Raw genomic sequence first — 25,731 nt, forward strand, 5'->3', positions numbered from 1 at the left:
ACTATCTGTTTTCATTCTGTTCCTAAAACTCACTGATTCCCTTGATTCTTAACTGCTCTTTATGGAGTGCTTGCCACTGAGCCTTGATTCTATTAAAACGGTTGCTTAGGACCCATTTCTTTCACTTTCTGCTGTTCAGCTCTCTGTTAATTCACCTCACTGTTTTCATACAACCCCTCTCCTTCCTTTTGCAACATGAGGATCACCTCCTCTTCCTTTTCCTGCTCATTCTCTTACACACAGGCCCCTATGAATATTTTTTCCTTCTAACAAAGTCTCCTCCGTTTGTATCCCACACAAATATCTCTTCATGGGGAGCTATACTGAAAAGAAAATGAGATAATAAAAACCAAAAAAGTTGATTAGTTAGTAGTTATGAAAGTTTCAGGTGAGCCAAAATTAATACAACATCCAAAATCTAGAAAAGCTATTTAAAAAGAAGGAAAACCAACACAGTATGAATTCTCAGAGATGATGGTGTTTCAAGTTTTTGTTACTCATTCCTTTATGTGATGTATCACAGGCCCATAACTGCATTTACTCCACGCGTCTTAATCTAGCCTCTGTGAGAAGTGATTTGTGGGGATTTCAAAACATCCTCTGAGATCATGCTAGAGTTTTACGCAGAAAACCTCTCATAATCCCACTCAGAACTCTAACATGCAGTTATTTTGAAGTCTTTTGCTTCTTTTGGACTTTGTGCATTCAACTCCTGTGTTTTAAATAGTAAACCCAGGTTTGGCTGCTTAGTTTGAAGCGCAGGCGAGAACTGACAGCAGCGCAAGCTGGGTATAAGGAGGTGGATGGGCACAGTTGCTTCCAAAAGCTCACAGCAAGTGCAGGCTGACAGCCACCTCTCTCCAGCACGCTCTGCAAGACTACAGGTACCTGAATATGGCATTGAATTTGGATTTTGGTGAATAAGACTTTTGTGAAGAAACATGGTCCGTTTTGTCTTCTGTACGCTTGTGTCATCCACCTTTGTTTTGCCCAAACTGACACAGCATAGGGTTTATTAGCAAAGCAGAAAACAAAGTAAATGTGTCTTACAGTGCTGCGAGAAACTGGATTCTTGTGAGGACTTCCACATCAACAGTTACATCTTTTAGTACAAACGAGGGAGTGGAAAAAAAGGCTAACACACTAAGGCTGTATGACTCAAAAGGAAAAGTAAGGAGTGCTTATTAAAAATAGTGCATAATGAGTTGTTTCCTAAGTTTATTCAGAATTTTCTCTGGTAAAAGTTCGTATTTCCTTTAATGGGGATGAGATATTTCCTGACATGGCTTGGGTATTGTAAGGAATTATAATGACATTTTGAAGATCCTTTCTAAGCTAAAGGAACAAAAGAAATGAGCTAAACCAGCTTATTTGGCTCAGTATCAGAATAATTTCCTTAGAGAATGGAAATGCATTTTCTAATGCCACCTAGCTGAGACACATTAAGCATGAATTTGTTAACTCACTGCTTTTAAAAACAATGCTAGCAGCAATCCACCAATCAAGAAGAAGCGATGCAGAAAAATGAAGAGAGACACTAATTACACTTCCAAGCAGAAGTAAAATTCACCATATGCGTTTAAAAAAATACATTCTAAAAATGTAAAATTCTACATTATAAAAATGCACTGAAGTGCGAATATATATATATATATATATATATATATATAAAAAATACCATCTAATACATACCGCAAAAACCTTCACACCTAATCAAAAGAAAACTTCCTCTTTAGGTAAGGCTAATCTTTCTTTTGGGATTACACTGCTCTCTTTAAGTACAGGGTGTTTCAAAAGGATGGATCCAATTTGAAATCACTGCTGCTTTGTGTTGCTCTTGTTGAAGAGCAACCCTGTATTATGTTCTCTGTAGAAAGAGAGGACCTCTCATATTTAAGGTCAACAGTATTTATAAGCAGTTCTTTTATTTGAGTTTTAATTTCTAGCCAAGGATTTTTAAAGAGCTGTTATTCATAGAATTATAGCATCATTTTGGTTGGAAAAGACCTTTAAGTTCATCGAGTCCAGCTGCTAACGTAACACTGTTAAGTCTACCATTGAACCAAGTCCCTCAGTGCCACATCTTTTAAACACCTCCAGGGATGGTGACTCAGCCACTTCCCTGGGCAGCCTGTTCCAATGCCCAACAACCCTTTCCATGAAGAAATTTTTCCTAATATCCAATGTAAAGCTCCACTGGCATAACCTGAGGCTGTTTGCTCTCATCCAGTGCTCAAGATCAAGGAGCATTTTGTCATAAGAAGTTATAAAAGGATATATTATTTCTTTCTGCTTTTTGCTTAAAGGCAGAGGATTTTATTGCTAAAGATGTACTTCATTAAAAACATTTTCTGACATTGCTGGGTGTCACGAGGTCCCCCAAAACCCAAACAGAACTGAACACATCAATTTAGCCAGACTATGTAAGCAGAAGGAAGTTATGAATTATTATGGACACTTGCTTTCTTATCCTGTAGGAATTACGTTAGTGGTACTTTCCATAAAATTTTATTGAGTTCATTTCCCATCTTGGGTTTAAATTAATTTTTTAATCCATGCTTTTTGATCTTCCTTTGGGTGTTTTTTTTTAAAGAAAAAGCTGTCTTTTTTTATTCCCTTAGGTCAACTCTTCACCTTTGGCTGGGGAAGGCAGAATCAGTTTTAGATTTGTAGTCACTCTTGGGAAGCTCAGGGCAAAGGCTTAAGACAAGGTTTACTCCCAATTTTCAGATACACTTTAAGTAACTTTTCATTTAATGTAGTCTATTTCTCCGAACCCTGTGTATTGGGTTTTTGACAACTACCATGGTTACTTGAACATAAAATCAGCCTAAATGCAGAACAGATCACCTGGAGAATTTACTGTTTCTCTTATTGGGCTGAAAAAAATCAAATTAAAACACTTGTTTTTGGAACTTTAAACTGAATGTCTGCCGAATGTTACCTACGTTGATGGATGCACCTATCTCGTTGCCTTTAACAATCAAGACTAGTCCATTACTATTTATTTATCTGTAAGAAAATATAGGAAGATCTGACAGGATTCACTGTGACTGTGCTGTCCTCAGTGGCAAACTGGATTTTCTGGCTATTGGCTTATGAAGTTTGGATGAAAACATCTGAAATCCATTAAGCTGGATTTTAGCAATTCATTTTATTGTATTTATTTGATTTCTAATGTGATGTTAAAACAAAAAAGAAGATAGAAGATTAACAATGAATGTTGCATTCTGCACAGATAATGGGAGAGCCTACAAATAGAACTCATGCTCCCAGTCACCAGGTACAGAAAAAATTCCAAACATTATTTTGTTTTTGCTTTTGCCTGGTGGCAGAGAGCTTGATGAAGAGCTTGAAGGCCAACTGTAGAGTCAGGGAATACTTAAAAGCAGGTAGGTAAAACTGATGGGAGAGCATGTGTACTTTATCAGTTTAAAGGCTCAAAAAAATATTATATCTTACTTGTAAGAGGGAAGACAATAGGAAACTACAGGTGACTTACAGAAAGACAAGGAAGCCCAAGCAATAGGTGTGAGAAATCTAAGCCATGCATAAGAACACTGGCATCAGGAAACTCAAAGATTAAATTATCAGGATTATAACCACACAAACTTGCTGTGGCTTCATAGAGACTGAACATGTCAGCATTACAGTTCTAAACATTTCTAATTTTGAGCAAGAAACTGCAAATGTTTGCTACTCAAATTAGAGATTATCATCTCTTCCTAATAATGTATGTGTGTAACTAAGGGAGACAGGGAAAGAAAGAAAAGAGAAAGAGAGTTTATTCCTTTCTTAGGACTTGGAATTTCAAGCAGGAAGGTGGCTATGAACTGTTCTAGTATTGACTTACATTCTATAGATAAATGTCACAGTGTAAGAAAATTACACGGGAAGCGAATGGAACAAGCATTATATTGAAACATGTTCCAGTGTGGCTTTTATTTTTTGCCCCCAAACTACGGGAAATTAGATACCAAGATGCACAAAGTGTGGCATTCCCAAATCAGTCCACAGACAAACTAAAATATTATTTAATAATTATGTATCCAGTCAGAATAATAGATAATTTTTAATAATTACAATCTTTTAAATTCTTGCTTATCAGGGACATTGCATGTGACTTTAGAAAGCCATTTTCCAGAAAAAAAAACTGTGGTTTGATTTTGTTTGTACCTTTTTTGTGTAAACACTGCCAGGGCAGCGCACATGCCAGCAATTCTGTCCCAAACATGGTGCAGTGTCAAGAATAAGGTGCAATTTTTATTTCCCAGACAAAATACCCACTGGCCTTTTTGGAGTTTTCACTGGAGCCAGATTTCAAAACACAGAAACTGTTGCCCATTTAAAGATTAGTCTCCTTTCTGTCTACAGAATTAGCTAAATAACCGCTTTTTATATCAGAGAGGATGCTAAGCATTTTTGTGAATCATTGAAATATACATTATTTATATATAACTATGTGCAAGTTATGCCTGCATCCCTGAAACGATCCTTCCTTTGGAAATCTTTGATGCTGTCATGTTTTTGTGACATCTTGTGAGTAAAACTCATGCACTTGTGTCTGTTAACCTGCTGGTCCAAGACCCTGCAGTCCTTCAGCAGGATGTATAATCCTTACCAACACCAGCAGCTTCGTTAAAAGTGCAGAGTTCAAGACTGTGTGAATGAAGAGTTCCGAGGGGTGGACCCTGATAAATTCTTTATTACCAGATATTCAGATTGATGTCAGAGAAATGGGTTCATTTAGAAGGTTCTTTGTGCCTGAGGTAACGTACATCTACGCGTGTAGTTGTAGCTCAAGTCACCTTCAAAGGAAGCACAGAAAGGGCACCAATTCTTGTGCTTTGCAGCTACCAGGAAGCAGGACCTGTAGTTTTATGTGGAGGTTGCTAATGGCAGATTTAGGTACCAATCTGCATATGCAAATGTGTGCACGCAATAGCAGTTACAGCTCCTGCATCCAGTGACCCGTTCCCCTACAGCATGCATCCAACTTGAGTTTCCGTTGGCAGTCTGACCGGCTGTTACTCGTTCCCCTCAACGGCAGGTCCCATGAGGGTCACGGGAAGAGGGGACTGGAGGAGGCAGGGGTCCAGTTCTGGGCCCCTCAGTTCAAGAAAGACAGGAAACTGCCGGAGAGAGTCCAGCACAAAGTAATGAAGATGATTAAGGGAGTGGAGTATCCACCTTATGAGGAAAGGCTGAGGGAGCCGTCTCTTCAATCTGGAGGAGACTGAGGGGAGGCCTCATTAATGTTTATAAATATGTGAAGGGTGGGTGTCAGGAGGATGGAGCCAGGCTCTTCTTGATGACAACCAATGATAGGACCAGGGGTAATGGGTGCAAACTGGAACACAGGAGGCTCCACTTAAATTTGAGAGGAAACTTTTTCATGGTGCGGGTGACAGAACACTGGAACAGGCTGCCCAGGGGGGTTGTGGAGTCTCCTTCTCTGGGGACATTCAAAACCCACCTAGTCACCTTCCTGTGTAGCCTCATCTAGGTGCTCCTGCTTCGGCATGGGGATTGGACTGGATGATCTTTCGACGTCCCTTCCGACCCCCAACATTGATTCTGTGACTCTGTGAGCTGCACCCCGCGGCCGGGCCCCGGCCGCCTCAGCCCGCCCGCTCCGCGATGCGCGGGAGGGAGGACGGAGCGCGAGACGAGGGGCACAGGGCGTTCCCGCCTTTGCCCCGCTCACGCGCACGCGCCGCTCACCTGGGCGCACCTGGGCGCGCGCGAGCCGGCGGCGCACCCGCACCCCCCTTCCCCGCGCGGCGGCGGACCCGCCCCGCCCGCGCCCCGTCCGCGCAGGCGCACGGCTCCTCGGCCGGCAGCGCTCCGGGGGCTCAGCGCTGTCATGGCGGCAGAGAGCGGCAGCGCCGGCAGGAAGAGAGGGTGCTGATCAGGATCGCGGCGTGAAGCGGCTGAAACTTCAGGCGCCTTCCGGAGAGAGGGGCGGTCGGGCGCTGCGCAGCCGGCGAGCGCGGCGGAGCGGGCGCCTTTCCCCACCGCGGAGCTGGGCGTCAGAGCAGCCCGCGCCCCCTCCGCGGCTGCCAGCGGTGAGTGGCGAACTTGCGGGGCGGCGGGTCGCTGCACCTGTCCGCGCCCGCAGCCGGGGTGGCGGAACAAGGGCAGGAGCCGGAGAGGCGGCAGACAAGGAGTCGGCTCGGGAAGGAGGAGCGTATTGCCTTTAGAAAAATAATTAAAAAAAATTAACAATGAACCCCCCCGGGCCGCGCTGGGGTGCGGGGCTCTCCCTGAGGCGGCTCCGCGGGGGATGAGGAGCCGGGCCGGAGCGGGGACCCGCGGGCTGGGCTGGTTGGGGAGCGCCCGGCGAGTTCAAAAATATCTCCGGTTGTCCTTCAGGGCTTGTGAATACCTGCGTGAGGGCAGAGAGCTGCTGACAGTCGCCTCCTGCCGAGGACGGAGCTGGGACTCCCGAGGGCGCGTCCTCCCGCCCCCGTCGGACACGGGTTTCCTCGGGAACCGAAGGGGAGGAGTGGGCAGCCGGCGCCCTTCCCAAGTCTTCACCCTCTTCCCGGAGCGGGGAGCGTCCTGCTGGCGTTACGGGCCGTCACCTGAAGTGCGCTCAGCATGGCGAGTGAAGGCAAACAAGTTGTTCAGCCAACAGGTGATGATGGAGGAGGAGCAGGGAAAGAAGGAAACACTGCTGAAGGGGGAAGTGTGCGGCAGCCTTTGAATCCAGGAGTGCCCATCCGAGGGATCAAGATGAAATTCGCGGTGCTGACGGGACTGGTGGAAGTTGGAGAAGTATCCAACAAAGACATAGTTGACACTGTATTTAATCTGGTAAGCTGGCTGCTTTTTTGGGCATGAGAGGAAAACCCAGCATATATGTGCAGAAGAATCCCATGGTTTTTTAAATGTTATTTTACTGTCAGTATTTTTTACATGTTTATACTTACTTTGCACTTGATTTCAGCTAGGTTCCTTTTACTTTTGGATCACAAAAGCTGAAGATATAGCATATGAGCTTATGCATATATATCTATTTAAACTTGAAGCAGCTCTCAACAGCATCCTCCTTAGTTTGCCTCAGAGAAATTGTTGCTTTATTTATAATTCAGAAGTGTATTGTTATGTTTAAACATTCAACAGGTGTACACAGCAAGAAAGTTAACTGTCGATTTAGTAACTTAAACTGTCATCAAAACACACACACACACGCACACACGTTGTTTTAAGCCAAAACAACTTTTCCTGTTGAGATGTTTATGTCCCTTTATTTTTATTTGCTTTGGAAATAGGCAGAACTTCCATGTTCTGTCTGCTGGGAGTGGGGGTGTCAGTGAGCAGTTCATTCAAATGCTTTACTTTGCTTATTGAGAAGAGCAGAACTTGGTTTCAATGTCCTTTTTTGTTAAAGAATTAGGTAGTTAGCTACTATTTTTTTGAATGCAGTATGAATATATTCAATGCTTCATAACAGATCTCACTAAAAATTGAGGATGCAACTTTTCCTGCTGAAGCTGCATGCATAATATTTACTGTTTAACTTTTTGGGCCATATTTAAAACAGTCAGGCAAGTTGTTAGTGTTTGCTTGCTGAAGGAGACCAAACGTTAGGAGAAAAACTATCTTTAAGTTTACAAAGACACTCTGCTATTATCAGAGGTCTCAAAACATCTCTAAAAATACTCACCATTCCTCCTTCTTCCTTTTAGTGAGCACCTTTGACTTTAAAACAGTGTGGTTTCTGACAAACCAGGAAGTGAAAGCATGTCATGATATGAAGCTCAATAACAAGGAAAGTCCGTGCAAAAGACTTACTGCTTTTTAAATGTTGTTTGCATTTCAGTTATTTTTTTAGTAGCATTCTTTGCTACATGCAAGTTTTATTGGTCACTAAATGTTTATGTGTGCTGTGTCTGTTTAGTATTTTTTTTATGCTATCTTCCTGGGTAATGAGAAATGTTTATTTTTGGAATATTTTTGTATTAACAGAATGTAATGCTTTAAATTGTTTGGATGGAAGTCTCAATGGAGAGGAATTGCAGTACAGGCAAAAATGAAGTGCAGAATAGAGTTTTCATGGGTGCTTCAAGTATGAGAAAGTGATTTAAGTTACTTAGAGCACACTCAACAATTGTCCTTAACAAAAACCAGTGCTCAGATATGTGCATGTGAGGTTCAAAAGGAAATTCCAGCAAATAGTTTATGATTTAGGACACTTATGTGAGGGGAAGTTGTTCATGAGTGTGTTAAATTGTACTTTGTTTCTAGCATGGTCTTCTGAGTGGTGTACTGGAAGTGTATTTTACGGCAGCAGTGGAAAGAGGTTGTCGTGGTTTAACTGGTAACTAAGTCCCACACAGCTGCTCGCTCACTTCTCTCCAGTGGGTTGGGGGAGAGAATCTGGAGGGTAAAAGTGAGCAAACTCGTGGGTTGAGATAAAGACAGTTTAACAGGTAAAGTGAAAGCCACACAGGCAAAGCAAACCAAACCAAGGGATTAATTCACTACAGCCCATGGGCAGGCAGGTGTTCAGCCATCTCCAGGACAGCAGAACTACATCAGGTGTAATGGTTACTTGGGAAGACAAGTGCTGTAACTCTGAAGGCCCCCCTTCTTTTTTCCCCTGGCGTTTCTGTTGCTGCATATGGTGTCATATGGCATGGAACATCCCTTTGGTCAGTTGGGGTCAGCTGTCACAGCTGTGTCCTCACAGGTGCGAGAAGCAGAAGAGGCCTTGAATCTGTGTAAGTGCTGCTCAGTGGTAACTAAAACACTGTTTCCAGCACAAATCCAAAGTGTAGCCCCCTACTAGCTACTATGAAGAAAATTAACTCTACCCCATCCAAAAGCAGCACGTATGTTCAGCACAATAATTAAAACTGTAAAAGCTCCTTGATTCTGGGATTCCGTTTTTGCTTCATTTTGGACAAGAGAGGAATCAAAAATTCAACTTGATTCAGAGAATCATCAATTTTAGATTTAAGAGGTCTGAAGAATTTGACCTGTGGACTGCATTCTCCTGGATCATCACTTCCTGGTTAGAAGCAGGGAAGAGTTTCTGACCCTAGAAATTCTTGAAACTGTGTTTTCACTTTTTCTGCAAGTGAAATGACATCCCTGACCTGTCTGAGAAGATTCCTCAACCATTCCAGCACACCTGCCTGCGATGTGGGATGCTAAAGTTCATGGTCTTACACCACACATAATGAAAGCAGAACTAGTCAGTTGATAGCTATCATGAAACAACCAGTAGTTTGATAGTCAAGACACTTTACCTGGGTTATGTGAGAATACAATCCAAATTTTTGAGCGATATAAAAAAAAATAAGTCCCTTAGGTTTTCTGAGTCCCAGGAAAGCATATCAACTAGTGGTGACTAATTTGGAAGGAGGTAATGCCTTGGTGTTCTGTGGTTTTACTAAAACTAGGATGCTTGAAAAAGTCAAACAAACCAGAAAACTAACAGTTTTTGTTACAAAAAGCATCTATTTTCTTGAGTTTTTTTTTTTTTTTTTTTTTTTTTTTTGTGTGTGTGAAAACTGTTAAGCTGACTTTTTAATATAGTTTTCTGAGATACAAGATGTTCCTGCAAACAATACTCATCTGTCTGGCATTGAGTTCTGCCTCCATTCAGTAGTTTGTTTTGTCGATTAATACCTCTGAAATCACACTGATTGGAATTTAAGGCGTGTGAAATATTGTTTAGCAATGGTGTACTTGTTTTTCTGTGTGTGCATGCAGGAAAGATTTAACTTTTATATGAAAAAGTAATTCTTGGCTATGGCTTTTGTGATAGTTTGTTTCCCAATAGCTTTTGGAGCGAGTTTACTTATGTATGTATGAAATTCATGCTGTGATATGTTGTTACTAATGGGGTTAAGCCCAGTGTAGCCTCTCCTATTGGGTTTAATTCAGTTTGGTGACTCATAACTGCACTACTTCAGCAGTGTTAGCAGAAATCAGCTTGCTCACTTCTTGTACTTTGAAAGGAGGAGACGTATGGTATTTGGGGGATTTTTCATCGCTGAAGTGTGACATCTTCAGACCACAGTGGAAGAAGGGCTGGGCAGATCTGTGTAGAAAGGATGCTTATTCTTCATAGCATAACCACCCTCAAATGTGAAAAGTTTCTCCTTAGAAAACAGAGGTTAGCTGACCTCATTTTTATTTCTTGAGCAAACATGTTGTTTTTAATTATGCTGTACCAGCTTGCTGCAGTATATGCAGGTTATGGTGAATTTCTTTGTGAGGAAGAGTAAAGAGAAAGCTAAGGTGCCGTCTTGATGTTCCTCATCTTTAATGATTTAAGAGATAGTCATGCTTTGTATGTGAAAGACCAGAAAGTCAAAAATCTAAAGTGCACAGTAATTGACCTCCTGCTTATTAAGTAAATAAAAGCTTCTGTAGTCCTGGATACTTGAGCAAATAACTTGTTCAGTCCAGCAGTGTTGTATCTTGGAGCTGAGAACCACCCGTAACATTCTTCTCTGTCCAGCAGTATAACAGAGCACTTAGTGAGCTTGCTTCTAGCATGTGGCAGAAACCTAATAGTCTCACTTTATTGTCTTTGGAAATTCTACTCATAGAAATACTCAGACTGATGTGTTTGGTTTTGGTTAATATTCTCTGAAAAACTAGTTTTCCAGCCCATGTTAGAAAAGGCTTTGTGTATTTCAGCACTTCTTGAAATGGAGAAGGAAAATACTGACTTTAAATAAGTTTATTCTCTGATAAACTTTGAAAACACTTTCTAGTTCAAGTATTAATCTGTTCCATTATTTTTCTGAGAGACAGTAAGCTAAACTATGGGTCATGCATTGTGAATTATACTTTTAATTGTCTTTGGGCAGTAATAACTCCATTAATTTCCTTTGTATACAAATCAGGTGGATCCCTGTTCATGACCTCACATCTGCTTCCGCCCATCCCTTTAGTTTATTAAAATAAAAGAAACTTCCCAGTAGGAGAAGATGGTAGAACGGAAAAATAAATTCTTTACAGTGGTATCTGTTACTAATTTAAAATAGCTATATGTTTTTCATGGTAAAACAGTAAGACAAGTCAATGTCCTACTGATGTAGAAACTTTTGGTTAGAGTAGTAGCAATAGTTCAGCGATTGGCAAAACTTAAAAACATGTAGATATATAATTGGTTACAGTATTGTGCTACGAAGGTCAGAGAAGGTTTTTAGGATCTTAAGTTTTCAGGTGTAGAGAATTAATTCTGTTCTGAAGATTATGCAACCTGCACAGGAAACTTAGGAGGCTGTTCAGAATTTTTTCTAGATTAAAATTCTGGGTGGAGCTTCTGGTCTACTCTGTTCTAAATGGGCTTGTCTTGTGTCATATGTCAAGGTTGTCTTCTTTCCAAGTTATTGCAAGTTTCTTGTTCATATATAAAACTTAGCTCACTGGATATCCTTGCCTTTCAGTAGCAGGGGACTGTCACTGACAAGTGTTTTGTCCATAATGGATGCTGTATGTGCAGGGGTTAACTGCTGCTTTAGGCTTGCAGTGGGAAATGGATATTCTGGCAAAACTCTGCTATGCTTCAAGCAGATGACTGTACAACTGCTGTCTGTTTCTGTGGTGTTGGTATAATTAAGTTTGGAGACTTCATACCAGAATTTACTCAGGTCTCAAGTTGACTGGTATATAGAGACAACAGATATTCTGGACTTCCTGCTCTAAGGAAATGCTATGCTTTGCTCTAGTCCAGTTTTGTTTTAAAAAGCTTTAGCACTTCTAATTGTTCTGTTGACTATAATATAGGTTAGTGTATTTGTTTTGGTTCCATTTTTTTTTATCAGTCTGTGTTGCAAAGACTTTATTTTATTTATTTGTGGTTTTTTGTTTGTTTGTTGTTTTTTTTTTTTTTTTTTTTTCTTTTCTTTTAATGCTCTGTCTGTCTTTTTGGTGAGGAGAATATGCTGTTTCTTCTGATTCTGCCCATGGATTATGATGTCCTCACCAAGTTTCCTTAGTGACAAAGTGCAGATGAGAACAAAATCTTACTTTTTATCACCGTTGGAGAGAAAATAACAAGATCAGAGGAGCAAAGACTAAAATTACTTTAAAACTTGTCATCTCTCTCACTTTTGCCAGACTTTATTAAGACCACAAACAAAAAAAAATAATCTTACCTTTTTAAAATTCATGCTGTTTGCTTTTTTCTTCTTCCCCTTCTTCTTCAACCCCACTTAGGTTTTTTACAGAACAAATCTGCGAAAGATGTCAGGACTACCAATTGTTTACCTGCTGCTGGTGTGCCCTCTGCTCTTTTTTTTAATTTCTCCATTGTCGTGGTTTCTGCTCCATAAACTGTTTAGAATTATTCATATTGAAAGCTAATGGCATCACCTGCTGATACACAACAGGTTTCTAATTTGGTATGAATGCTTCTGAAACACTAGTATAATGGATTTTATGAAGTAGAAATTCCTCTTTCTTTTGTCTCTGGTCACAGGCTTTTTTTTTTGCATGTACCTTCTTGTAGAAAACCCTCAAAACTAATGCAGATATAGTTACATGTATTACAGTAGTAATAAGGCAGTGTTAAAGTTTTCACTACCTTACTATATGTTTCTAGAGAATGCTAGGATTTACTTTCTATATAAACTTATAAATGCTGATGGCAAGTGAGAGTAACCAAATAATTTCTAGAGCATCACAGAATACTGTGCATTTCTTAATATATAGTCTTTCCTGGTAGGTTCCCAGTAAGTACACCTCTGGCTACAGTTACCCCAGTTCAGTCAGTTCTGTCCATTTGCAATATAGATGATAAGGTAAGTCTGTGGCTTTAGCTGGGTCAAGCTCGTAGCTTTTTAAAAAAAGTCATAGTAAATTGGACAGTCAGCTGTCGTAGTGATCATGCATGGTTTTACTCATGGTGAATAAGTGGAATTCAGCAAAAGATCTGTAACGCTGCCCAGTCTGCCTCAACATCCTTTATGAAAAGTGCACCAGGTGCAAACTTACTTCTTGCTGGTCCCTTTGCAGTGGGAGGCTTGTGCCGATTTTGATGAATGAATTTAGATTCCTTGATTCCAAGTCATCTTCATGCATTGAAGACATCTACTTTGGGATCTGGTAACAGTAAAAGATTATTTTGGTAAGTTTAGCAGACTAAGTGAGGCTAAGAGATGTCTTTCGCCAGATGTTACCTAGCTCAGAATTGTTGAGTAATGGGAGTCACTTGTGCTTCACTTAAAGTCAGAATTACAGACCTCTATCTTCTTAAAATATATTCTGAGTAGTTATGGATACACTTACTATTGAAGTGATATGTAGTAGTTTTTTTCCAGGTATTGGTGCAATTTGGAAATCACTTTGTAGCTAGTGAAAATAAAATATCACTCTGCATAGTAAGTGTAAGGATTTAGGGAATTTTTGTGGTTAGTTAAGAAATGCGTGGAATGAAGTAAGTGAGGAGTTGGTGACGGTCTTGAATTAGACATGCTGATGATTTAGAAGAAAATTGTCTAGATTCTGAAGAAGAGCTAATTTGTACTTTGACCATGGTATCAACTCACTTCTGTGACTGCAACTTAAAAAACAAACTGTAGGAGGACAAAATATGGAAGACAAAATCTTAAGATCACACAGGATAGTGTTTAGTTTTTCTCACTCTTCCTCTAACTTGCCAATTTTTAGAGCTTTGCCTGACCAATCTAAAGTTTCAAGTGTCTGTGCATGACATGTGCTGTGTTTTTCAGAACTGTTGGCATTTTGTGCTCCCATCAGTAGGCTCTGTACAGATGTAAAATAAAACTGAGAAAGCAAGGCTGAACCAGACATTTACACTGATCGTGTCCTAATAATGCAATATTTGATAGACAGTTTTTAATTAGCAGTCTGTTCTACAGGTAAGCCTGTTTAACGTGTATTTGTAGCATACTTTAGAATTTCCCTTTAGAAAGGAATGCATCAGTTCAATGATGGATTTTTCTAGTTGATGTCCTGTAACAAAGGAGGGAGAGTCCGGTATCTGTTGTGGTTGCTTTGCTCTCTCTAAATAGTATTTTAAATCGTACTTTGTACCATTTCTGTCGGACAGGACTGGGTTAGATGGACCACTGGCCTGACCCAGCAGTGCAGATCACACAGTGAAGTCATGGCCATATGGACTGGCTCAGTAAAAGCATTTGCGGATTAGGGAATAGAATGAAATTAGTGAAAAGCATCAGAGAAGTAGGTGGGTGGCATGTTAAGGTTGTTATAGAGGCTGGACTTTGCTGCAGAGTGAGATAAAAATAGATAATTATTCATGTGTGTTGAAAGAGATTAAGGGAGGAATGAATCAAAGTGCACAGATTTAAGAGGGGTATGAGTAAAGAGAAGGTTTTTGAGGTGGCTGTATTGGATGAATACTGGAGGTTGAGTAAAATTAGAGATGAGGAAGTTACTTAATTCTTTTTTAAGGCAGTGTTGGTTTGGTATGGTGTTCGTTACTTAGTGGCTAGTCAATTGCACAGTCAGATGCTTAATTTTGCTGAGATGTCCCAGTCTTCTGAGAATTGTCAAGCGTGACTGTTTTTGTGTGTGTGTTGAGATTTCAAGTCTGATGAAGGATAACAATGGGCTTTCACTGTGGTTTCTTTTTGCCATGTGTATATTTGTTTTACCACCTGTCGGGGAACCTGCACTGGTGCTGAACTGTGTCCCACTTGACATAGTGTTCTGACTTTTTTTTTTTAACTAGGTAAATTGGTAACTTAAAGGACTGCATAAAGACAGAAGCTATAAATGCTTTATGAACCTTAAGGAGGAAGCTTTAATCTGTTGCACAGATTAAATAAGCTCTACAGTTAAATCATTAGATGTGAAATAGCTACTTACTGCCTTCAGTGTTTCTGTGTATAAAACCCTTTAAGAATCTTTTCTGTGTAATTCAGTTTTGCATGCATTAAATTTACACGTATCTTTTTAAAGAACTTCTATTTATTTTAAATAGGTCAATATGGAAGAAAGTTTTTTTTTTCATAATCACTAATTACAGTTAGCTAACTTTCAGCCATTCAAGTGTCTTCTCCAGCCCCTAGAGGCCTTGCTGGCCTCTTCATACTGTTTCGCATGATGGTTTTTGGTATTAGCTTGACCTAATTACTAATGTCCTGATTTAGATTACATTTCTGCTTTAACTGATTCTGGATTTTTCTGTTAAACTTGGCATTGTACTAGAGTGTATTATTGCCTGTTCGAAACCTAGGGGGTTTTGTTTGTTTGTTTGTTGTTTGTGGTTTTTTTTCCTTTTTTTTCTTATCTTCCCCCCCCCGCCCCGCCTTTCTGGGAAGCCTTCAGACTTCCTTGTCTTTGAGCTCTGGCCATTTGCCAGGAATCTGAGGGCTCTAATTAATTTGCATAAAACAGGATACTCTTGCCACCTGCTTTTTTAATTCCATGTCTGGCCAGTGGAGACTGCAGTTTCCAGTATGCAGTGCTCCATCTTTAGAGCAGATAGCAATCGAGATGCATCCTTGCACAATTGCTGTAATCAAATTCACTAAATAATGATCCTGCATGAGCAGTTGCAATTGTACCTTCTCCGGAGACACTAGTCTTTGTGCTGATACTGGAAGCTTGTTGTAATTTGCGAAGGGTTTGCATTTCTACAATGCTTTAGATTCCAAAGCTTCACAAGTAGGCATAAGTTGTTTTTAAATAGAATCTGATTTGTAGAGAAGAAAACCTAATGCCTTCCATTGCACTGGATTCCTCTAGTAATAACTGGGGATCTGGGAGGAGCTACATCCCAGGCATGATTTTCTTGTTAATAGCTGCCTTGAGTTGATATTTAAGTGAGAATAGCTAGTGGGAATAGGACGTGCTGTGTTGCCTCCTGTAAAGTGCTCTGTGAGTTTGAGCTGCAAGTGTTTTTACTACAGCCTGCATATGAGTAGTTCTCTTGATGTTTTTGTATTCTACATACATCAAACCAAAAAGTTTCATATGCATTATACAGCAAATTCAAATAGATTTGTTTTGGTGTGACTGAAAAGTTGGGAGTGAGTTGTTTAGGCAAAAACCTGTTCTATTTTGTTGAGGCAACTGAAAAAAGCAACATGTAGAGCTACTGGCTTAACTTTCCTTTGTAACTGAAAACTGAAATCAGAGTAACTGCTTAGGACCCATCTGTTCTAAGGGGGTGTGTTGTGTGTATTCATGTCTACTCCCCTGCCCTGCTTTGTCATCAGCAGTTGTTTTCTGTGGTGTGGACAGAAGTTGCAGAAATAAATGAATAAAGTCTGTTCTGTTTGCTCCACTTAGATAGTCTGAATTTATAGTCTTATACTGGACTAGCCCTGTAAAACAGTAACAGTGCGTAGGGTGACCTGTAGCTTATTTTTTTTTCTCTTTTGGGGATGCTAAAAGGCTAGAGGCACCAGTAAGGAGCAGCTGAGATGGTCACTGCAACTGGAGATCAGTTTCTTTATAAAAGAGCAGCAAGAAAACCAGTAGTGACCTACAGTGAATTGGGAAGCATGCAGTTATGGAATCCAGGGTGTGGAATGGTTGCTTGATGTCTCACAAATTTATTCCTTCATCAAATTGTGCCAGTTTTGGTGGGAATTACACTGGTTGTTTTCCCAAATATGATTGGGATGGGGATGGCTGGGGAGCTCTTTGGTAGAATAAGGTAAACCCTGTTGCCGTAAAATTGCTGAATAGAGGCTTTGCAGAACCTGTGACTTCTAAGTTTTAGTAGTCCATTATTAGAGAAATCTTTAAGTTATGCTGTTTGCACTTCTTGGGGCTAAAACTGCATTACTAAGGACAATTGTTTCTTGCGAGATTATTGATTCAGGTAGACCTTGGAAGCAAGTAGTGCTTAAAAACAAAGCAAACAAACAAAAGGTCCTTTATGCAGAATCATAGATATAAGCTAAAAGAAAAGGCTAATGATACAGAGGTAGGATTGCTGATAAGCCTTAGAACAATGCAGTTGGGGGAGAATAGGAACCAAATGACTAATGTTGGTAATGGTACATGACTGTTAAGTAAACAAATGGAAACTATCAGTCCAGTCAGCATCTGCCTTCTGCTAATGTTTTTCTTGAAACTAAGCATGTGATTTGTCTGTAGTTTTGGTTGTGAAGTTGACTGAAGAGAACTTGCAAGCTTCACTCCCCACCCCGCAATGGGAGTTTAGTTGTACTGTAGATTTTGGTTGAAGTGTATAATTTAGGTGCCTGACTTTAAGGTATCTAGAGTATGAAACTGAGCAACTTTAACTGTGCTTTTTGGATGCATTTCAGAATAGCTAATGTGAGATGGGAAGCTATGTATGTTTAATATATTGCTGATGTTATAGAGTGGGAGAACACTGAGATGCTGGGAATGGATATTTCAATCAGGATTGCAAAAAGTGATCTCCAGCCAAGGGTCACCTTCTGGAGCTATGGTGTTCTTAACATTATTTTCTTGATTTAGCAGTGGTGCCCAACTCAACTATCAAGTGTCTCAGCAGCTTCCCGTCTTTATGCAAATTAGGAAATGCTCATGGGGAAAAGATTGCATTGTTTTCTTGCCCATTTCTTCCTCAGAAGTAAGGTCCTGACCTTGTGCTGTGCTAGATTGTCTACTGTTTCACCTTATACCAGGACACTGCTTTGTCTTTTCTGTGCTCCCGCTGCCCTTTTCCATGACCTGCTGCCTTTGTCCAGGGCTGCAGGAGTGAGTCCCGAGCACTGTCTGGGTTCTGCAATGGGCTGGCAAGCTGAGAATGCCCCCGTGGCTGTGGATCAGCTGATTGGCAGGGGTATTGCCTTTGGGGAGATATTTATTCCATGACTCATCTGAGACTTGTGCCCTTCCTGTGTACTACTTTTGAAGTGAAATGTTGATCGATCTTTGGGGATTTTGCTGGCTTAGTAAAGTCTCACCTGTGCAGGAAATGAAAGTCACCCTGCTTTCTATCCTTAATAGGAAAGGATTCAAATTGCCATTTGTCAGGAGGGCATAGCCATGGTGTTACAAGGGCCTTGTAAGGGGACATTTCCAACTTGTCCTCAGTGAAGACTCCGCTCATATGCATCAAAGAATGCCAGATTCATGGGTATGGAGAGAAGGCACAGAAGGGAGCAAGTCTCAGACCTTGTCATTAAGGTGTTTGAATAAGGTTCTCTAGTCACTTATAGATGACAGGAAATGTTTGGAGGTGAAAAACAGTGTATTTCTTGCTCATGTGTTAAGGCTTTAATCAAGTTTTATGTATGGTGTACAGAATCCTGATTTCCTTCCTGGAAGGTGAATTATCTTCAGATAGAGGGGTTTGTCCAGTGTTACGGAATAGACTGCCTTAGCCTGTTGAATTTTAGAATAATTTCTAGATTCTGTGCCTGCGTCTCTACTATGGGAAACTTAGGGAAAAGAAGCTTCCTTAACATCCGGTGACAAAGATCACCAGAGCTGGCTGGCAAAAGATGACAAAATCTTGTGTTTTTTTGCTTCTGCACGGTACTGTTATTTTGTAGAAAAGGGATACCTCCATTTCCAACTAGATTTTGGTTTAAGAGTGTGCTTAGTACCTCTGTGTCCTATCTTGAGAGAAGCAAAAAAAAAAAAAGGGGGGGGGGGAGAAAATAATTTTCACATTGTTAGATGATGTAGATAACTGTAGCAAGGAAACTTGTCAGTTCAGGCTTTCCCTTAGCTACATTTTATGTATTAAATTGAGAAGCCTGGAAAGCTGGATACATATCACTTGAGAACGAAGTTAATCTTGATGCCTTTGCTGCTGTTCCTAGCAATTTAAAGATGTGCATGGCTGTAGGGGTTTTTAATTAGATTTGCGAAGAGTTGTTGGGATTTCTTTCAATTCCAGTCATGTGGATGGAGGTAGAGGTAAAATTTTAGAGTAGTGACTTATTTTTGCCCAAAGAAATTGTTTTAAAATAGCATCACAAATGAACACTTTAATCATTTGTTTCAAATTCAAACTTGAAATCAAATCCTGACTGTCAAATCTTTGGATTGTTTGTTAATTTCTATGGGAAGTATCACTCTGAAGTACACAGAGTACCAGAAATTTAAGCTAAACTTACATTTGGAGGCAGGGGGAAGGAGAATTCTTTTAGTGTATTTTGACTTGTACTGTCGCTGTCATGTGTTGTTCAGTATCTATGTTTTTGTTTACTCTCAAGTGTGACACTATATATTAGTCCTGTAGCTGTTACTAACTCATGTGTAGGGTTTAATGAGAATTTCATGGCTCATTCCTATTTAAGTCCCTGCTCTGGTAGTTGAAGTTCAGTATCATCCTGAACAGAATATTTCCATGCATTTCAGTGTAGTCATGTTGCATATTAATCGCAACAGGACTAGTCAGACGCTGGCACTTCAATTTCCCATTGAAGGTACGTATACGGAGAAGGAGGTGAATAGCTCTAAATACTTATTTATATTCTTGTTCCAGCTGAGTACTCAATTTCACAACTTCTAAGTCAACTTTAGTATTTCCTGTAGATCTATTGCCTACATATATGAAGCTCAACTTTGTCTAGGAGTCTTGTACCTCAAGGATACCTCTACATGGGTTTGTTGGCTTGTGACCTTACTGTGTGCGTTGGAAATAATGCTTGAAAGCACATATGGATTCTTAAACCAGATATTGATCACTAAAATGATGGGATCCAAGCAGCAGAAATGATTTCTCAATTGCAGTAACTGTATGTGCAAATTCCTCTATAAAAGATGCCTGAACTTCAAACTTAATCCAGAATTTTGAAGGCCAAGATGCCTTTGTTTAAAAATGTTAATAGTTTGGCTAAGAGGAGCTATTGTCTGTTACCGACATGCAAGCCAACTGTTCTTGATTATGTTAACTGTGGTGTCAAAGCAAACACAATAATGAAATGTATGGATGGTAACTATATTAATTAAATATTAGTTACCTGAGTGCTTTGCTGCTGCTTTTTTTTTTTTTTTCCCCACCCCCCCCCCCACCCCAGGCAATGCTTTGTTATAGGCAATACTGTAGTCAGGATCTCTGTTTGATGTGGTTCCATGTTCTCGTGCTGTGAACCAGTAAGGTATTTATACAGTCATTGCGTTTGGTATTATAAAGTTGTAGCATACTCCTCTTTGAGATATAATCATAAATATATTTTATGTTCATTGTCTTTTCCCTGTGAACTGGTTCAGATGTAAGTCAATGGAATCTTTACTTCTTCTGGAGTGTATCACTTGGGTTAAATTACAAACCTTCAGGACTAAGCTCTGAAAATGAGGAAGAATCAGCTTAGTTCCTTGAGATGAAATTTCAGGATTTAAAAATGAAAACTAGAAAAGATGTTAAAGTAATTTAAAAGTTATTCTCAAGAGTCAGTGATTTATACATTAAGATTACCTTATGTCTTTCATTTTAAGCAATCTTAAATGCTTTTCTCTGAAGTTCTACTTACTTTTTGCAGCTGCTGTATGCTGCTGTGCCCCAAGGACATGTGGCTTCAGTCTTTGTTCAAATAAACTCTTCTGGCACACAGACTCTTGCTACTTTCAGAGCCGCAGCAGGTGTGTGTTTTCTGCTGGGTGGGATCATGTACCCAGGAAATGGAGTTGGGAGCTTGAAAGGGAGGACAATCATATTGGGTTTCCCACTCTCAGCCCAGTGCATTATACTGTGCTTGCTACTTGGAGATCAAGTAGAGGTTCTGAAGCACAGGGTCCTGAAACATGAAGTCAATTAATGCTAGAAGTTCAGTGGAATACTTGCTTGAAACCAAATAATAGCAGGTGTATGAATGCAACACGTATATTTTATTTAAAAAAAAAAAAGAAGAATAACACATAGCAGTAGAAATAATAATAGTAGTAATTATTTTTCAATACAAAGAACAACTAAAGAAAGCATGTTGAAGATGCTGAGGTGATCCTATTTAAAAACAACAGTGGGAATTGCTTAGCTATTTTATCTGCTGGTTCTCTGAAATGTATGTACTGAAGAAGCAGCTTTGAATTGAGGAAGATCCCAAGATAGAAATGAAAATTCTTGTTAAGGACAGGTTTCCAAATCTAAAGTTAGAAATGTATGGTTATTTTCAGCTAAAGCTCTTTGAAGTTCCTACACATTACATGAGGCAGAGATCCGTTGTGGACAAATCTATAAGTTGCCTGGTTTTGTGCAGCAAACACCGAGTGTGAAAGATGATGCCTGAAGGAGCACAGATGTGTTACAATTTGAAGTATCTGGCTTGCTTTGCTATGGGTGCAGCTGTTGTCACTGCCATCACTGCAGATGGCATGGTAACCGCCAACAACCACTTGAGGCTAGAAACAAGAGCTTTTGTATTATTGCCCCAAATGTGTAAAACTCCTTAAACTAGTCACTGGACTATTGCTTGTAATTTGAAAAAATTAAAAACTCTTGTCCCATGAGATAATGACCTTAAGTTTATGAGAATCTGCTTCTGCATTTGATGGAAAGAACTAATGCTAGTAGGGTGAATCATAGACCCAATGTATGTTAAATGTTGAAATATGTAAATTGGATTGTTTCATAAATATGACAGTCTTATGCAGCATGAATAAAAACTATTATTAATTTTTTGAGTAATAGGATGTGTAAGCAGATAAATTTACTCCTGTCTCCTCATCAAACTCTTTAAAATTCTCCCTTGAATGGATGCATCTCCCAGTTTATTAACAGTCTTTTATTGTTTTTTATATGACTGACTTCACATACTTTGGGGTTCTACTGCTCTGTAAATCTGAAATCACTTTTGTATTAAACACAGTGAGAAGTGGTACTGGAACATAACAAGAAAAAGGAATCTAATTTTATCACTTCCTAAATGTTGTTATCTCACAAGAGCATTCTTCTGATTACCTAGAGTCATTTAGCACCATCTGTAGTGCCGTGTGTAACACAGTTATAGTATAATAGATGTGGAGGATAAACACAGTTAAATTAAAACTGCTCGCTGAGCAAATGAGTAGGTAATATTTTAGGAATTCAAGACTTGCATGGAGAGGGGTTTTTATCTGTAGCTTTATTTTCCATAACCTTCTGCTTTCCTCTTTGGTTCTCAGTGCAGAACAATGGTGGCACTGAAGTGATTGCCACTGGTAAGTTTTCTCTGAGAGAACGTTGTTACTGTCTATTTTATCTGTATTTTCTGCTCAGTAAAGAGCTGTGTTGTTGCTTTAGCTCTCCTTTGCTGCAGCCTCTCCTCTTTGCCAGGAGTGCCCACCTACAGAAGGCGAGAGAACTGCTGTGATGATTGTTCTTTACTCCAGGGGCATCGGGAGTTTTATCAGTCTCCACAGTTAAACTGCTTAATTAGCTCCAAAGTTTTGCAAGCAACACACAGACTATTTAAGAAACTAGGTGAATAATATAGCACTCAGCTCTCTAGTTAGTTGTCTTAATGGGAAATGTTTAAAACAAAAAGAGAACCTTGCTTAATGTGACCTTTTGAGTTTGAAGGGTGGTGACATTCAGCAAGATCCTTGTGATTCAGTAATGGAGTAGATTGGCAATTACATTTAAAGTAATTTTGATTTCTTCATAAAGCTTTGTTTCCCTTGATAAAAAAGAGACCTCTGAGCTGATCGGATTCACTGGAATAGAATAGTTATTAATATTCTTTTGTCAGTGTTACAGTCAAATACTTATTTGTTAGTATTTTTCTAGATGCTGAAAGCAGTTTTCTGGCTTGTCTGTAAATTGCGTTGTACAAATGTAAGAAACTGATAGTAGCTTGTCATAGTATGACTTTATACTTGGATAAGGCTACAAATAAGTGTAACTTGAATTTCTTCTTTCTATAACTTTTACTTTCCTTCCTGAACGTTTCCTTAAATGTTAAATTAGGATGTGACTGTGCTGAAGATAAATGTGTTCCACAAGTCCCTTTTGTGTCTCTTGACTCAAAATTTGCGTGAGGAAGGGAAGAAGAGCATTTAAATTTTTATATTGAAGTACTTTTAAAATTATGAATAATTGTGTCTTTATTTGTATCACAATAGCCTTTCGTATTCCAGATCTGTGATTGACCGGCTGTGTTGAGGTAGAAGTTCTGCCCAAAACAGCACTGCACATGAAAGAAAATGAGTGAATGGCAACAAGGATGAAATGAATTTTGGGTTCATCTTGAAATAAGAACTGTTTCTTAAGGGAGTGTTGTATTCTGTGCTGAATGCTTTGTGAGAAAAAGTGCGATAATAAACAGAAAACAGACAATTCCACTCCTTTTGAAAATTATACTTGAAGAAAATAGATATTAAAAATAATTCTCTTGAAAGAAAAGGCTGTAGAGATTTCTTTTTATTTTTCCTCTCATCTTCCATCCACTGTCATATTTCCCCAATGTTGGAAATGGGATGACTTTCTTCAGTGTTTCAGTTTACGTGTGTTAAAACCAAAGCAAAACCAACCTGAATTTTTGAAAGTAAGTGTGTAATGCTACAATTTTACGATATAAACATGCTCAAGTAGTGATGTCAACGTATAAAATAAAAACACTACAATTGTATGGCCAAAATAGTCATACATGAGGCAACCGCGTGCCTCCTTAGACTTACTCCCTTGAAGAGGGCTTATTGTGGATAAAATACTAATCTGCTTCACTCACACTGCATAGTTCAGTCTTAAATAAATAGTAATTAGGAGTGTCAGCTATATCATAAATTTTAGAATGAAAATGGAGACTTTGCTAGGCAGAAAATACCTTACTTTCCAAACATTGTAAGGGTGTTGCAGAAAATTTTGGGTTTATAAGTTTCAATTGGATTTTCAAGACCTTGTTGCACTTACTGCAAGTGTTTGAGTAAATAAAGGCAGGGTTTTTTCCTTGCTGTTTTTCATTTAGCAGTTGACAGAGCTGAAATAATGTGGTGGTTATGCCAAAAACTATATTTGTATTTCTTGCTTCATTTTGCAGTTACAAAAAGTGAAGTGTTCTGTAATACAAATTGTATGCTCACCTGTAATGCCAGTAGGAGGACATGAGAGGTTTTATATTAACTAAATCTGGAAAACACAATAGGGATGTTTACATTTAGAGAACAGCTTGAGTTAGGATTGCAGTGGAGTGTATAAACGCTATCTGTAATGTGCTTAGTGCACAATAAGTCAAACCAATTTACACTTGGAAGTATTTATTTTCAAACTTTATGAATTTAAGATAAAGACTTATATAGTTTGTTTTGTGGGTATTTTTTAGCTTTTTGTTTAAGCTTGCCTTGTTAGCGAAAGCCTGTAATTCAGTTTGAGAAGGCTACATTGTAAAGATGTAGGAATGCAGAGCTGTATACTTTTGATGTCTATTTCTCTGCTTAGATAATTTTGCATGAGTTATTGCTGGGCTTCCTGTTCCTCTCACCTCTTCTGTGTATATTTTTTTTATTGTTCACTCACAGATTTGTTTCTTTACATTTTTCTGAAGTGTCACCTCAGTTCTGTTTTTCTAGTCCTTTTGATTCATGTCTCAGTTTTTGGTCTTCTATAAAATACTATTCTTGCATATGATGCCAGTCTTTTTTTCTCTAGTGTTGCACACATATACTGTCTATAGGCATGCTTATGGATTTTTTTATTTATGGTACATAGAAGTGTAAGAGAACTATGATATTGTATCACAAAACCAGTTACTAGATTTCCATTGAAGCAGCATGGTACAAGTTAGAAGCATAGTATTAATATTTTGTGACATAATCGTGGTGGTTGAAATAAAAAGATATGAGGCAGGAAGTGGTGTGTTTTAATAGTTGACCAGTCAAATATGTAAAGTGCTAAAACCCAAGACACAAGTGTTTGAGAGAAGAGCAACAGTCTTCTTAAAATTCAGATAGTGAAAGGCTTAACTTGGAATAGTGTTTAAAAATTTACAGTTGCCAATAAAAGCTTTACTTGAAAGACTGTCAAGTATAGATTATAAGGTCAAGCAATCAATCTGCTAATGGGACCTTCCGCATAACGTTATCTATAAGGCCAACTAGTATTTTATGTAGTTAGTCTACAGACTAAGTGTAAATAATAAATTTTCATAAAGCAGATTGGGAGACAGCTTAGAACAATTGCCAATAAGCACACAGTCATTTAGGTTTGAGTGACAGTAAGTTAACAATACAAAAACTTAACACCTCTTATCAGAAACAGTTGCAGGGTGTTTGTGTTTTCTTTTTTCTTAATGCTGGATTTCTGAAGATTTTGGAAATGTACTACTAATTCAAGTGCCATTGAGTCTTACGGAGTGCAGCTCAACCTTGTAGACTAACTAAATTTTGCTTTTTAAACCCAGTGTATTATTTTGTTAGACTTTTGAGGTTTTGCGAAATAATACAAAAAATATTGCATCAACTTTGATTGCAAACAAAGATGTTAGAATTAGCTGGATACAGTGAACGGAACTTTAATTTGTGTGTTTGGCCTTACAGTAATCTTTCATTTTTGCCAGGAAACCTGGGTGATATAACATTTGAACTGATACGGACCTGACTGGATCAGGAGCAGACAGATGTTGTAAAGTGTCTTGGTTGTGATAATTATGCTCTTCATACAAAATATGTCTTGCCCTACTGTTAACTTTTTTATGAGATGTGAATCTCGGGATGAAGCTGAAATATTTGTTGCCAGGCACTTAACCCTTGTTGATAAGTAGGGTTGATGACCCAATGTAGTTTTTTTGAGGTGAATTTCTGCAGGTGGGTTGCTATATCTTGGCTACTGTCATAACTAAGATAATTATTTCAACTGATTGAGAGTTTAAACACTTGTCCTGGTCAAAGTGAATTTGGGAAAAG

At 39.1% G+C, this 25,731-nt stretch overlaps 1 protein-coding gene across 5 annotated transcripts in view; it reads left to right on the forward strand.

Moving 5' to 3' along the window:
* The first annotated feature begins 6,603 nt into the window (after positions 1-6,603).
* The window catches only part of LRBA (LPS responsive beige-like anchor protein), a 409,424-nt gene continuing 390,296 nt past the window's right edge, over positions 6,604-25,731 (forward strand). For all 5 annotated transcript variants that reach the window (XM_071807989.1, XM_071807991.1, XM_071807990.1 and 2 more), the window contains exon 1: positions 6,604-6,819. In XM_071807989.1, coding sequence (XP_071664090.1) covers positions 6,604-6,819 — 216 coding nt within the window. The remainder of the gene's footprint in view (positions 6,820-25,731) is intronic.

Source organism: Patagioenas fasciata, chromosome 4 (genome assembly GCF_037038585.1).
Source record: "Patagioenas fasciata isolate bPatFas1 chromosome 4, bPatFas1.hap1, whole genome shotgun sequence".
NCBI lineage: Eukaryota > Metazoa > Chordata > Aves > Columbiformes > Columbidae > Patagioenas > Patagioenas fasciata.